Source organism: Argiope bruennichi, chromosome 7 (genome assembly GCF_947563725.1).
Source record: "Argiope bruennichi chromosome 7, qqArgBrue1.1, whole genome shotgun sequence".
Lineage (NCBI taxonomy): Eukaryota > Metazoa > Arthropoda > Arachnida > Araneae > Araneidae > Argiope > Argiope bruennichi.
This window is the reverse complement of record NC_079157.1, coordinates 81,549,748-81,563,983: the sequence shown is the minus strand read 5'-3', so window position 1 is coordinate 81,563,983 and position 14,236 is coordinate 81,549,748. Positions and strand designations below refer to the sequence as shown.

Sequence of the window (14,236 nt, the reverse complement as noted above, 5' to 3'; positions counted from 1 at the left end):
AATTTTGTGCTTTTATTGTTTATTCGTTTACTAATCATTGTTATTATTTATCAGAAAAATGAGATTTTTGGTATATTTATTCATTTGCTGAGTGTAAAATCCTTTTATTGACATTGTAGGCTGTACACCTTTTACTTATAATTTAAGCATTTTCTGAAAACGAAGTGTTGGATGTTATTAAAATACTGTGCCTATGTATATCATAATTTTTGAGTAGTTTATATATATTGAGTAGTTTATATTATCATAGTTTTCTTTCTATGTATATTCATAGAATTCGGAATAAGTAAGTTATTTAGTTTTTCATGTAACTTAGAGTCTCGTGCATTAGAAGAAATTTTACTTTTGTGAAAATTATTGAAGTTAATTTATAAAATCGAAAGAACATTCAACAAAATAAAACCAATAAAAAAATGAAATAATATTTTAACAAAATTCAGAAACAATATAAGAAATATGTTTGACAGGTATTGTAAGGGAAAAAAACAATTAAAACGAAAGCTGTCATCAATAGTTTTATATATTTTGTCATATTTTTTATTATTTTTTTAATACTAAAATATTTACAAATTTTTACAGGCCCATGCTCGTCCAATCCTTGCCAGAATAATGGAAATTGTACGGTTGATGGACAGAGTTTCAAATGTAAATGTCCAAAACCATACGAAGGAAAAAAATGTGAAATAAGTAAGTTTCTCCAGAAAGAAATTTAAAGTAACAATTATAAAATAAAGAAAGATCCGAATTAATAAATTCATTTTATGATCATATGTATTTAAATTTTTAGCTTAAAATTGCTAAAGTAATTCGTATGTTGGAAAAGTAATTGATAGCTTTTCGTGCTTATAAGACTATCAATTACTGTTATTGCATTCTAAAGTTGAATGAAATAACAAAAATTGAAAAATAATAAATAAATAACCCAAAAAGTTCTTGGAAATTATTATAACTGACAAACTATTGCTTCGAGTGATACGTTCGAAATTACGTAGTTAGCATCAATATGTGAATATTTTTTTTTAATTTCAAGAACACATTTTAAGAATTTTCAATTATTAGTTCTGATAAAAATGGTAATATTTCAATATTATTTGTTTTATATAAAAAAAAGGAAATAATATGTGAATAACCAATACATCGATGCAATAAGCAATTTTTTAAATATCCCTCCGCAGAAATTAGAAATTAACGTTGAAAATCACCCTTATTAATTGCATAAATTTATTTTATCGAAAAGAAAATACATTGTTTTGAAAAAAAAGATATCCCAAAATTCGAAAAAAAATCTACATACAGTAGGAAATTTTTAACTGTGTGAGTAATAAATTTAGGTATTTTGTTACAAAAACATTTTAAAAATTATAATTTAGATACATTCAATAAACATAGAAAATGTATCATTCAATTATTTTTTTTGAATTTCAAGATATATTATTGAAATATAATAAAATTTAATTATTGAAAACTGAACGAAATTCTTAAAAAGAAACTTAACATTTTCTTCTTTCAAAATATTTTTCAAAATTTTAAATCAGAAAGCTCAAAGAGGGTTTTAATATTTAATACATATTCTGGAAAGCATGGAATTTTCACAGAGCTCTTTAAGCCAGGTCAGTGATTTTTCAAGGTGTGAACTGGGATGTCATGTAACGGTATACAGAAATTTCTTTGTTAATATCAAAAATAATTAATTCATTAAACAATTATATAAATCAAAGAATCTTTAGATGACTAAAGTAATTAGACTGTTTTCTTTCAACCGCTTTAAAACTGTAAAACAAAAATTAATAGGTAAAAAGTATTGTTTTTAATCTGAATCATCTGGTGCACGTTATCAATGAATGGCTCCTGACAGAGAAGATAGATAGCTCTTGATCATCTAGATTACAGAAAACTGTCAGATGCATCTCCAAGATATAGCAGAGTTTTATAAAATTCTCAGGAGAAACGATTCCCATTTGCATTTCACTTCATTAGAAACAGTAAAAACTCTCTGAAACAGAAAATCATTGCTAAAACGCTTATCAGTCTATTCATTTTTCGATAATGCTCATGAAAAACGTTGTCGGAAAATAAGAACGTATAAACATTTGAAATCAATTCCTTTTCCGAAGCCATAACAGTGATCTTCTACTTACTAATAATAGTAATTATAACTACTATATTGTTAGTAAGCTTAAAAAAATGAGAATTAACAATAAAAATGTCCTTCAAAAGTTATTTCATTAGCATAGCGAAATGAAACAAAACTCTTGTATATTGTGCAAATAACATTATATTTGAAAATACAACGTATAAGGGTTTAGCGGAAAGAAACAAGATATACTAATGTCATCATCGCATTATAGAATATGTTTTTATGCTTCTTACTCACTAAGAAAGACAAAAAAAAAAAATGCCTGCGCTAGATATTTTTTTCTCTTTCACAACAGGTCCTTGCTCGTCAAATCCTTGCCAAAACAACGGGACGTGTAAAGTAAATAGTCGAGGTTTTGAATGTGTATGTAAGCCGCCTTATACAGGAAATTTATGTCAAGAGGGTATGACTGGATTTAATACTTCGTATTTTGATTTGTATTTGTAGCATGTGAAAAGGCATAACTTTGAATTTTCGCAAATAAAAATGATTGTTTTACAGGACCCTGTTCTTCAAATCCCTGTCAAAACAGCGGCGTCTGCCAGATAGAGGGGCTAAAATACAAATGTCAGTGTAAACAGCCATTCAGTGGTCAGAACTGCGAAATGGGTAAGGCGTCCGTTTATTTACCTTGAAGGTTTTGATAAGATTTGTAATTTTAAATCTGTATGAAGACTTAGGGCGTTATCATCTTGAATACTTGCTTGCCATGATTGGAAGAATCCTATTCATTCATTGTGGATTTGTTTTTTCGTGTAGGACCTTGCTCGTCCAATCCATGCTCGAATAAAGGGAAGTGTAAAGTGGTTGGAATGGATTTCAAGTGTGATTGCCCCCCTCCATATGAAGGAAAGCAATGTGAAAAAGGTAAGCACAAAACACCTCAAATATTCTATGCATCTGGAATGCTGAAAATTTTCCGGAGTATCCAAATTTCAAGAGAACTGTGAAATAAAGTTGATTTTGCTGAAATGGTTATTTATTACAGAACAATTCATTGAATTATATTTGTAGGTATTGTAGATAAATAGATCAAATTCTCTGAAATGTATATTTAGAATAATTCCTAAAACCAAAGAGGAAGTTTCTCAACCTCTTCCACTTGCCCGATTTCACAAATTTTTCTTGCGTTTAAAAATGTATTGCCTCTAAACATATTTTCATTCTTCTCGAATGAATATTAAAGCTCCATTTCCTGCATTTTTGTAATCATCTTTTTTAATGAGTTTTTATACCAAAAAGTATAACAACTTCAATCTCACTTAGATCTCACTAAAATCGCAACACAAATAATAATATATAAAATATTTTTGTGTTGACATGTTCTACATATTAAAAACTAGCAATTATATCATTAACTTTTAATGAAAGACGAAGAAAATTTCGCAATGATATCCAATCCGTAATTTCGTTAAAAGCCGTTTAGAGACATTTAGTATTAAGAAAACTAAAGAAGCACGTCTGTGGCCTTAACAAATGAGGGGCCTAATTCACTTGTTAAGATTGTGTGAAGTCACTTAGAAAAACTTTCATAGCACATTTTCCTTTTTATGCATCTTTTCCATCAACAACAACAATAACAAAACAAAAAGAAATTTCAGCTGGTTGGCTGACTAGCTTTCTATTTTCAGTTAGCCATCGTTTGCATGTTCATCTGCGATTGTCTTTTAAGTCCGAGTGATCCTTTAAGTTTTTTTCACAGCATTCACTAAAACAATGTGTCCCGCTTTTTATTCGCACCTTTTGCCCTTAAATATGTATTTGTTGCTCAAGAAAATTATCAGAAAATCGATTGATGAGTTGTTCTCATAATTCATAGGAAAAACACAGACGAATAAGCGTTTATTCTTATTTAAGAGCCCTGTTAAAATGTTCAGTCTAAATGTTTTGAGTAAACGTGGAAAATGGTCATGGCTGAAGGTGTTGTGAATCAGATTGTCTCATTTCAGTACATCTTACTTATTACGTTCCACATTATTCATTAATTCTAATAAATTCTTGTTTTTACAGATTATGTTTTCCTATTTGAAAAACAGAGAAATGCATACAATTATTACCTCAATTTCTCATGAAGCGTATTGATGGATAGTGTTTTTAGAGCCGATTGTCTCTTGAGCATACATGATATCCAAAGGCATTTCATAATACTTGATGTTTTATACTTTTGTAAAGCATCAACATTACATGTGAGATCATGAACAGAAATTTTAAGAACTGAGATTTCATTCTGGAATGCATCAGAGCTTTTACTGAAAATTTCTTAATGGAAATTGAATGTTTTAATAGAAAAGATGAATGATCGTGAGATCAATAAACTGAAATTTTACAAGCATTTAATTTTTTGAGAAAATTATTAGAACAAAAGACAAGTTCTATTATCATATTAGCACTAATTATCTATGATGAAGCTCTATATTTTCAGTGCCATAAGATATTATAATGTATCTTAACAATTAAATCATGATGCATCGTATTACACATTCTTTGCTTATAAGGAAGATAGACTAAAATATTTATTATAACTTCCATCATTTTCTTATATGCAGATCCTTGTACATCAAATCCATGCATGAATAATGGCAGCTGTACAGTCAAAGGAAACAGTTTTATATGTGCGTGCAAGAATCCTTTCTCTGGAGATAGGTGTGAAAAGGGTAAGAATAGTCATACATTTATTATATATTTTTAAAGATTTTTATAGGTTCATGTTTTCGATTATTTCTTATGCCTTATGTTAAAACAAACATAATGCACTCCTTAATACAAAATAAAAAAGGAAATACAAAAAAGGAAATAAATCAGCAAATGAAAGGAACACTTATATTTCTGGATGCCATAAAAATAAAACAAAAAAAAAAGTAATGTTTTATTCTATGAGAAATTTATTTATATCTTCTTAAAGAAAATAAATCTATTATTTACGAATTGATTGCATTTTACTTCGTTATACAGTAAAACTTACATGATGAATTTTAAACTTTTATCACATAGTAGTTTACAGCCTCTTTTTGGATGTAAAACAGGATAAATTTTAAAAGTTTTCTTTACCTACACATACTTAATTACAAAAAAGAACATAATGGGGAAACGAGAGAAAAAAAGAACCACAAAATTGTCATGATTTTTGTTCTGCCAAAAATGGAAAACAACAGCGTAACCAAATTATCAAAATGACAGTGAATTCAACATAAAAAAATAATTTATTTTAATTAGCTCTATTAGTAGCGTAAATTTGTTTTTTACGTCTAACACGTCAGTTTCACTCAAATTAAATCAGCATCTTGTTCGAGGACGCAATATTCAGTTGCTATTTATTCTTTAGAAGAAAGGAAATTGATCTCCAAACACATTTTGAGTCAGAACTTTTATAAAATTTTATCGTTGACAGTACTTACTATAATGAGTTGTTGATTCGATGAATTCTTTTTTCACTTCCATGCACTGGCCTGTGCAAAATTTAATAGCTTCTCAGTGTATGCGATTTCGGAAATGGAAGATAATTTAATGAAATAAATGAAATGTGATAAAATTGCAAAATTTATTTTTTAAACATACATTTTAAGACGACTTTTCCATCAGTATTAAAGAAACTAACCATTCATAGATCCATGTTCATCTAGTCCTTGTCGTAATGGTGGTAGGTGTACAATTAAAGGGAATTCCTTCTCCTGCAACTGTCCCGAAAATCACGTAGGAAACATATGTCAACATGGTAAGATTTATTTTATTTTATTTTTTATGTTTCAGAAGTTTAAAATAAAAAACAAATATATAGAATAAATTTCAGATAAATTGATACATAAGTGACCATGCATTTACATGCTAATTATCTTGTTTCGCTTACTTTGAACAAAAATCAGCCAAAAAATAACATAGAGTTTACTGTAGCTCAGTAAGTCAGCCATCTAACTCTCCGACCCGCCACGAAGGCACACGGATTTAAACCATAAAAACTGAATGACCGGACCGCCGCAACAGCAACATTGGCTGGAACTGTGGTTGAGTCCTAAGGCCCATCACCGGCCACGATACAACCCTCCTCGAAGGAAGTACGTCCCGTCATCGATGGGAGGAGTCAGATCCCCCGCTCTCCCTATTAGTGCACTCTCCAGGGTGGCGAGATCCAACCAACATGCCGGAAGCCTCTCATCCTCATTTCGAGGTGCCCCTCCGGGGGGTCTCAGTAACAGTAAAGACAACCTCAATTAAATTTTGCATGCATATGCAGTCTTCCTTTGTTTCTCGGAAATAGCTCTGAATGTTATTATCATCACCTGCAATACAATCCTCTTTGTTTCCGTCACACGAATGCACATTTGTGGCATTCTTGAGAATGGACGTAACATTATTATTATTATTTTACAACGCTATGAGTTTCTTTTGATCTCGAAATTGTTTCGCATGTAAAAAGCAGATGAAACTCCACAAGGTAAAGACTAAATTGCGAGGAATATGAATTATTTTAAAAAATCGGTCAATCTTCTTCTTTGCTTTATGCACATATTTGGAGTCTTTCTTGGTTGTGATTATCTTGGTGTGTGCAGTTTGCTACACTAGTGCCTCTTGATAAGATGCGCCGCAACTTGTTCAAGGACGAACTATAATGTTATTTGACAAAGACTTTGAGAATAATCCCGACAGATATCCCCGAAAAGTTGTGATGAGTTCATTAAAGGGCATGAAAATAGTAGAATCTGAATACCTCCATCCAAGATTCATTCGATCAATGCACGTCAGTCTAGTAGGGTGTTGCATGCATGTTGGTTCACAGATAACAGAACATAATAAAAGATACAGAGGAGTTAGTAAAGGCTCGTGGCTTCCAAATTGGTAATTGTGAGCGCTTGCGCAATCTAAAGTAGAATGTGTGTAGATATTTGAGCATTTTTTTAAGCACAATTTCTTAATTTTATGGAACAAACAAATCGTTTTTTGCAGTGTGTGATTGTAAAAATGGAAAATGTCGAGTAACATCTGACGACGAAGTGCTTTGTGAATGTCTTCCGGAATACGGTAAAAAGTTAGATGTCTGCGAAGGTAAGATTATTTTTTTTATTTGTTTGAAACTATTTTAATTAATTTGTTACGTTTTTAAAAAAATTTGAATAATATTAATGAACATAAAGATAGTTCTTAAATTTTATAAGTAATTAATAATAATAAGGAATATTAAAGATTATAAATTAAAATTTAAAGATTAATTAAATTAAAGTGCATATTAATAAATTTGCTTTGACACATATTATTGAATTTCAATTCTACTATTGTTGCTGAATTAGCAAATCAATAAAAAAGAAAAATTCAGATAAAATGCTAAAAAGAACAATGAAAAACGTTTATTATTGATTTTCCGGTAATCTCTTACGAATGTGTATGTGTGTGTGTGTGGGGGGGGGGGAATACGGGGTCTGTTTTAAAAACGGCGTCATTTCAGAAATAGGACTAACAAAGTGCATTGTGGTTTAATCCATTACTTAGCTTGTAGTTTGAATACTAGTAGTAATAGCAAGAATAAACTTCGTTTACAAAAAAAAATAATAATAAAGAAACATTATAATAAAACATAAAATAACAGCAACCAGCTGTTGTTATAAGAGAGTAAAAAAATAAAGGTAATACGAAATTGACGCCACAATATTTATATAGTCAAGATTAGTTCATTTGAATTCACTTCTTAGAATAACGTTTCATGCAGTAGCGCCGCCACATGCATCATGACTCAAAAGAATTGTGATATTGAAGCTTGCGTTGAATTGAAGAAGTGAAGAAAAAATATAACTCGCAGTTTTCTTTTACGTTCTTAAAATTCAATCTTGCTTGAGAAGTGCCATTTTCTTACTTTCCAGTCAATTCCTGTTGCTTCAGAGTTAATCTATATGAAAATACAATGTTTTAAAATTCAATTAATTAATTTGTGTTTTGATTCCATGTGGGAATTTCCTTTAGTAATGCTTTCTTAAAATAATTAGTTACATGATTTCATAATTATTTTTCATATTTATTTGAATTATAAAATTAATTAAAATACAATAAACATGATACAGTAAACACAATATAGTGAGCAAACACACCCATTATGAATATTATTAACAGAAAATTCCTAATTATATATTTGAATTTATATTTAAGATAAGGATTATTGTAATTCCAATTTAGAGCCCTGGATTTAAAAATTTCACTGTCGGAGTGAAAAAGATTTACTTTGCATGAACAAAAATCATATCCTTCCATGTCTTTAGATTTGGTAATTTTGAATAAATTTTCTATAGGCTCCTCTCCGACATTTAAGTATCAGTTTTGATGTGGTCCCTCACCATCTGTTTCTCTTGTCTTAAAAACAAAAAGATCCCATTGAAGTTTCACTCGAATTATTTAGAAATTAAGAAGTAAACAAATTGTACACAAATTGGAAAAAATATTTACAAAAGATATATGTATGTAAAAGGCAAAAATATTTAATATTTCTATAAATAAATGTGCCATAATATGATAAATTTGTGAAGTTTGTGAGAAACTGAATGGAAAATAACATACTTTTCTTACAGCTTGTAACTGTGGTACTGGAGCTAACTGCACTTGGGAAGGCGGATTTTTAGGTTTTAGGGAAGAAAAGTACTGCCTGTGCCCCGATGGTTCCAAATTAAAAGAACAACACTGTGAAGGTATATATGCATGTGTGCGTGTCTTAATTATGAAATCTTTTAAAATTACATTCGACTCAAAGGATTTGTCTTCCAATTACTTAAAAATGAAAGTTCCAATTTATCTATCTAATTTCCAGATATCGGTAGATAATTCAAAGGTTATTATATATGAATGAATCTCTGTAAGTTTTCTTTCTTATTTCTATTATTAAAATTAAGCTTGGTTATAAAAATAATGATACCAAAAAATTCAATATAATTCCTGTTTATTATTTTAATGCAGTTTTCCATATGTAGTTATTATAAAATAAATGAAAGCTTTTAGGCTTTTTTTCTTTCAAAAAAAGAAATGTAGGCAGTTTTCTATGGAAGAGGAAAGAAATAGTTCTTTTTACGGAAATTTAAAATTAATATTTATTACCTTATTAACAGAAAATAAAAATTAACAAAATAAAAATATATACAATAATCAAGCATTTTTTTAAAAAGAGTCAAATTATTTTTACTTTAATTCTCGAAAGTTTCTAGTAATATTTGGTAAGTGTTGCTAAAATTTCTAATGCGTATTTATTGATTCCAAACATACTCGTTGAAACAGATCCATGCAACAGCAGTCCTTGTTTACATGAAGGAAAATGTAAAGTCATTGGAAAAATTTTCAAATGCGTATGCAAACCACCTTACACGGGACCAATTTGCAAAGATGGTAATATTATATAATTATTTTCTATATCTAATGTAATGTCATTTCTTTTCAATTCTTGATGAATTACAGTATACATATAATAATAGCGAGCATAATATGTTTTCAATGTTTTTCTGTAGATCTTTGCACGGAGAATCCATGCCTGAACGGTGGAACCTGCAAGATCAACGGAACGTCATTCCAATGCAAGTGCAAAACTCCCTATTCTGGGAAACTGTGCGAGAAAGGTAAGCAAAAGATTATTATCATTCAGAAAGAATCATAAAGTTTTTTTATGAAATTTTATATTAATTTATGCAATTTAAAGATGATTTAAGTCATTAAAACTAATTTACAGGGAAAAGTAAAAATACCAACTTTAGTATGAATAATGACTGAAAAAATTGATATATTTTAAATAGAAATACGTAATAAAATTTCTTCCAAATTAGGAAATTTTAATGGCAAAATTTGAGCACTTACTAGAATGTAGAAAAAAATACTTATTAAATTCCATTGCAACCTATTATGTTTTGGTATTTATTAAAGATTTCAACTTATTTATGATTTAAAAGTAATAATATGAATTAATTCATGATATTTATAGGCCCTTGCACAAATAATCCGTGTGTGAATGGTGGCAAATGTAGACTGGAGGGTAACTCTTTCAAATGTAATTGCACCAGGCCGTATTTTGGAGATAAATGCGAGAAAGGTTGGTTTACATATTAACAATCATTTCTGATAAATAATAAGAAGGTCTTGTTTTTGTTTATAAATAATTATTATGATGCTCCTATTTCTACTGACAGATCCATGCACTGAAAATCCTTGTGCGAATGGCGGCAAGTGTAGACTGGAGGGTAACTCTTTCAAGTGCAACTGCACCAAGCCATATTTTGGAGATAAATGCGAGAAAGGTCAGTTGATTCATGTGATAATAATTATTCTGAAAAATAATAAGAAGGCTTTATTTTTGTCTATAATTAATTATTACAATACTCGTCTCTCTAATGACAGATCCATGCACAATTAATCCTTGTGTGAATGGCGGCAAATGTAGACTGCTGGGTAATTCTTTCAAGTGCGATTGCACTAAACCATATTTTGGAGACAAATGCGAGAAAGGTTAGTTGATTCATGTCAATTATTCTGATAAATAATAAGAAAGCTTTATTTTTGTTTATGAATTATTATTATAATGCTCCTCTTTCAACTCAAAGATCCATGCACTGAAAATCCTTGTGAGAACGGAGGAAAGTGTAGATTACAGGGTAACTCTTTCAAGTGCGACTGTACTAAGCCATATTTTGGGGATAAATGCGAGAATGGTTAATTGATTAATTTGTTAAGTAATTATTCTGATAAATAATAAGAAGGCTTTATTTTTGTCTATTATTAATTATTACAATACTCGTGTCTCTAATGACAGATCCATGCACAAATAATCCTTGTGCGAATGGCGGCAAGTGTAGACTGCAGGGTAATTCTTTCAAGTGCGACTGCATGAAGCCCTATTTTGGCGATAAATGCGAGAAAGGTCAGTTGATTCATGTAATAATAATTATTCTGATAAATAATAAGAAGGCTTTATTTTTGTCTATAATTAATTATTACAATTCTCGTCTCTCTAATGACAGATCCATGCACAATTAATCCTTGTGCGAATGGCGGCAAATGTAGACTGCTGGGTAATTCTTTCAAGTGCAATTGCATTAAATCATATTTTGGAGACAAATGCGAGAAAGGTTAGTTGATTCATGTGATAATAATTATTCTGAAAAATAATAAGAAGGCTTTATTTTTGTTTATGAATTATTATTATAATGCTCCTCTTTCAACTCAAAGATCCATGCACTGAAAATCCTTGTGAGAACGGGGGAAAGTGTAGACTGGAGGGTAACTCTTTCAAGTGCAACTGCACCAAGCCATATTTTGGAGATAAATGCGAGAAAGGTCAGTTGATTCATGTGATAATAATTATTCTGAAAAATAATAAGAAGGCTTTATTTTTGTCTATAATTAATTATTACAAAACTCGTCTCTCTAATGACAGATCCATGCACAATTAATCCTTGTGTGAATGGCGGCAAATGTAGACTGCTGGGTAATTCTTTCAAGTGCGATTGCACTAAACCATATTTTGGAGACAAATGCGAGAAAGGTTAGTTGATTCATGTCAATTATTCTGATAAATAATAAGAAAGCTTTATTTTTGTTTATGAATTATTATTATAATGCTCCTCTTTCAACTCAAAGATCCATGCACTGAAAATCCTTGTGAGAACGGAGGAAAGTGTAGATTACAGGGTAACTCTTTCAAGTGCGACTGTACTAAGCCATATTTTGGGGATAAATGCGAGAATGGTTAATTGATTAATTTGTTAAGTAATTATTCTGATAAATAATAAGAAGGCTTTATTTTTGTCTATTATTAATTATTACAATACTCGTGTCTCTAATGACAGATCCATGCACAAATAATCCTTGTGCGAATGGCGGCAAGTGTAGACTGGAGGGTAATTCTTTCAAGTGCGACTGCATGAAGCCCTATTTTGGCGATAAATGCGAGAAAGGTTAGTTGATTCATGTATTAATAATTATTCTGATAAATAATAAGAAGGCTTTATTTTTGTCTATAAATAATTATAACGTTGCACCTCTCTCTAATGACAGATCCATGCACAAATAATCCGTGTGGAAATGGTGGCAAGTGTAGACTGGAGGGTAATTCTTTCAAGTGCGACTGTACGAAGCCATATTTCGGTGAAAATTGCGAGAAAGGTCTAAAGAACATTTTCAATATTGAAATAAATTTTGAATTTTATGAAACTATTAAAAATAAGTTGCGAAATTACTCTTTGTTTTTACTCAGATTCATGCACAAACAATCCTTGCAAAAATGGTGGTACCTGTACTCTACAAGGAGATTCTTTTAAATGCATTTGTAAAGATCAGTTTGTTGGTGACAGATGTGGAAATGGTAACTATTTATGATTTTATTAAAATACATTATAATAATTTATTTACAATTTGTAAAAAATTTGAAAATATTTTAAGATTAATGCGTAACATTAATTTTAAGACAATTTAAAAATTACTCACTTATTTATAACTCACTAATGCATTGAGAACCAATCTCAAAATGAGTTACTGTAATTTAATAAATGTTTTAAAAATATAATACTGTAATAAGGAAAATAAAAATATATATGGATAACCTTATTTTAATGTTCTAATTATAAGAAACATTTTTTTCGGAAAACCAAAGATCAAGGGAAAAAAATTCTTAAAATCGCGAAGTATTCTAAGTAGGTTCGTAAAATATTTTATTTTTTTATTGTATCTTAATTTTCCTAAAATAGTTTTTTCGGCGTCTAAAACTTACATGACCATTGGTTTCATAACCAAATACTAGATTAAAAACTGTTTTCAGCATTTTCATTGATTGAGAACAGAGTTCTATAAAAATGCAGGAAAATGCAAAATTAAGGAAACATTTTATTTATTTACTAGCCGCCTTTGGCGATCAGCCGGTCCGCCAGTATTAATACCAGCTAAAATGTTTAATTAATCCTTTATGCACTCATACCATCTTTTTTTCAGTTCTTAGTTATATTCAAAATATTTAAATAATGTCAATAATATTTTTTTCGGTTTAAAAATATACTTCAAAAATTATGGAATATAAACTTTAGACAGTTTGGTCCTAAGGAATCATACTCTGTAAAATATTCTTCACGCCCCATATTTTAATTAAATAAATACATGTATTTTCTGCGATCAAATCTGCCCGATTTATTAAACTTTGAATATTACAATATAAGAACAATCAACATTTTTATAACCTAAGGCAATCACTCTTGAGAAACCCTGGGATATGATTAGTTTCTCTGAGACAATCGATGAAATAATCCAAAATCGCCCGTTTTTATAAAATCGTGATATTCACATTTTCATTAATCTTTCATCTTTAGTGATTGATTTAGTTAGTTTTATTTACATATTATTATTTGAGATATTAGAATCTCAAGAATGTTTTAAAAATGATTGACATGGCAAATTATATATGTAGAAATTTTAAATTCATAATTCATCAGCATTTATGATTCAATTTACATAAAGTATAATAATTAATTTCATTTAGATCATTTTGTTAGCAGATAAATGGCTATTACTAAAGGTTTACAAATTAGCTGTTTGGCTTCGATTAGAGTAGATATCTAATACATTTTAAATAATATTTGTCTTAAATAAAACTATTACATGAATTAGAAATGTAGGTATTGTAAAAGATCATAAAAAACTTACCTTGAGTTTATTTTTTTGGAAAAAAATCATATTTCATTTCATTCAGACATGTTCTGAAAATTACACTTTTATATATTTAATTTGCAATGATAGTTGATTTTTTTTAATTTCAGCTTTTGTCCATATGATGGCAACATATTGATAAAAGCTAATTTTTTTCCCTTTAGCGTGCTCGTGCAGATTAAATTTATTTTTATTTTGTGTGAAATAAATTGTGTAAAAATAAAAATAAATAATTCTTTTAAAAAATACATTAAAATAAAAATCTAAATTGTTGGTTAAAATATTAGTATCTTTAGAAAGATAATTTTTTTTTTCAATGTGATGTAAAAATCAATTACTTGTTGTAATATTTTCGGAAGTTATAGGGGAAAAAAGTCAAAATTTTGCTTAATTTTTAATTAATCGAAATTCTAATTAAAAATTCGAAGAAAAAAATTGGTCCGAGGTGCACATTTC

At 29.2% G+C, this 14,236-nt stretch overlaps 1 protein-coding gene across 1 annotated transcript in view; it reads left to right on the top strand.

Annotated features, from left to right (window-relative positions):
- The window catches only part of LOC129975623 (neurogenic locus notch homolog protein 1-like), a 63,980-nt gene that overhangs the window by 36,705 nt on the left and 13,039 nt on the right, over nt 1–14,236 (top strand). The window contains exons 20-39 of the mRNA XM_056088703.1: nt 580–687; nt 2,433–2,540; nt 2,639–2,746; nt 2,897–3,004; nt 4,684–4,791; nt 5,742–5,849; nt 7,076–7,174; nt 8,683–8,799; nt 9,380–9,487; nt 9,607–9,714; nt 10,074–10,181; nt 10,279–10,386; nt 10,487–10,594; nt 10,899–11,006; nt 11,107–11,214; nt 11,315–11,422; nt 11,523–11,630; nt 11,935–12,042; nt 12,143–12,250; nt 12,342–12,449. Coding sequence (XP_055944678.1) covers nt 580–687; nt 2,433–2,540; nt 2,639–2,746; nt 2,897–3,004; nt 4,684–4,791; nt 5,742–5,849; nt 7,076–7,174; nt 8,683–8,799; nt 9,380–9,487; nt 9,607–9,714; nt 10,074–10,181; nt 10,279–10,386; nt 10,487–10,594; nt 10,899–11,006; nt 11,107–11,214; nt 11,315–11,422; nt 11,523–11,630; nt 11,935–12,042; nt 12,143–12,250; nt 12,342–12,449 — 2,160 coding nt within the window. The remainder of the gene's footprint in view (nt 1–579; nt 688–2,432; nt 2,541–2,638; nt 2,747–2,896; nt 3,005–4,683; nt 4,792–5,741; nt 5,850–7,075; nt 7,175–8,682; nt 8,800–9,379; nt 9,488–9,606; nt 9,715–10,073; nt 10,182–10,278; nt 10,387–10,486; nt 10,595–10,898; nt 11,007–11,106; nt 11,215–11,314; nt 11,423–11,522; nt 11,631–11,934; nt 12,043–12,142; nt 12,251–12,341; nt 12,450–14,236) is intronic.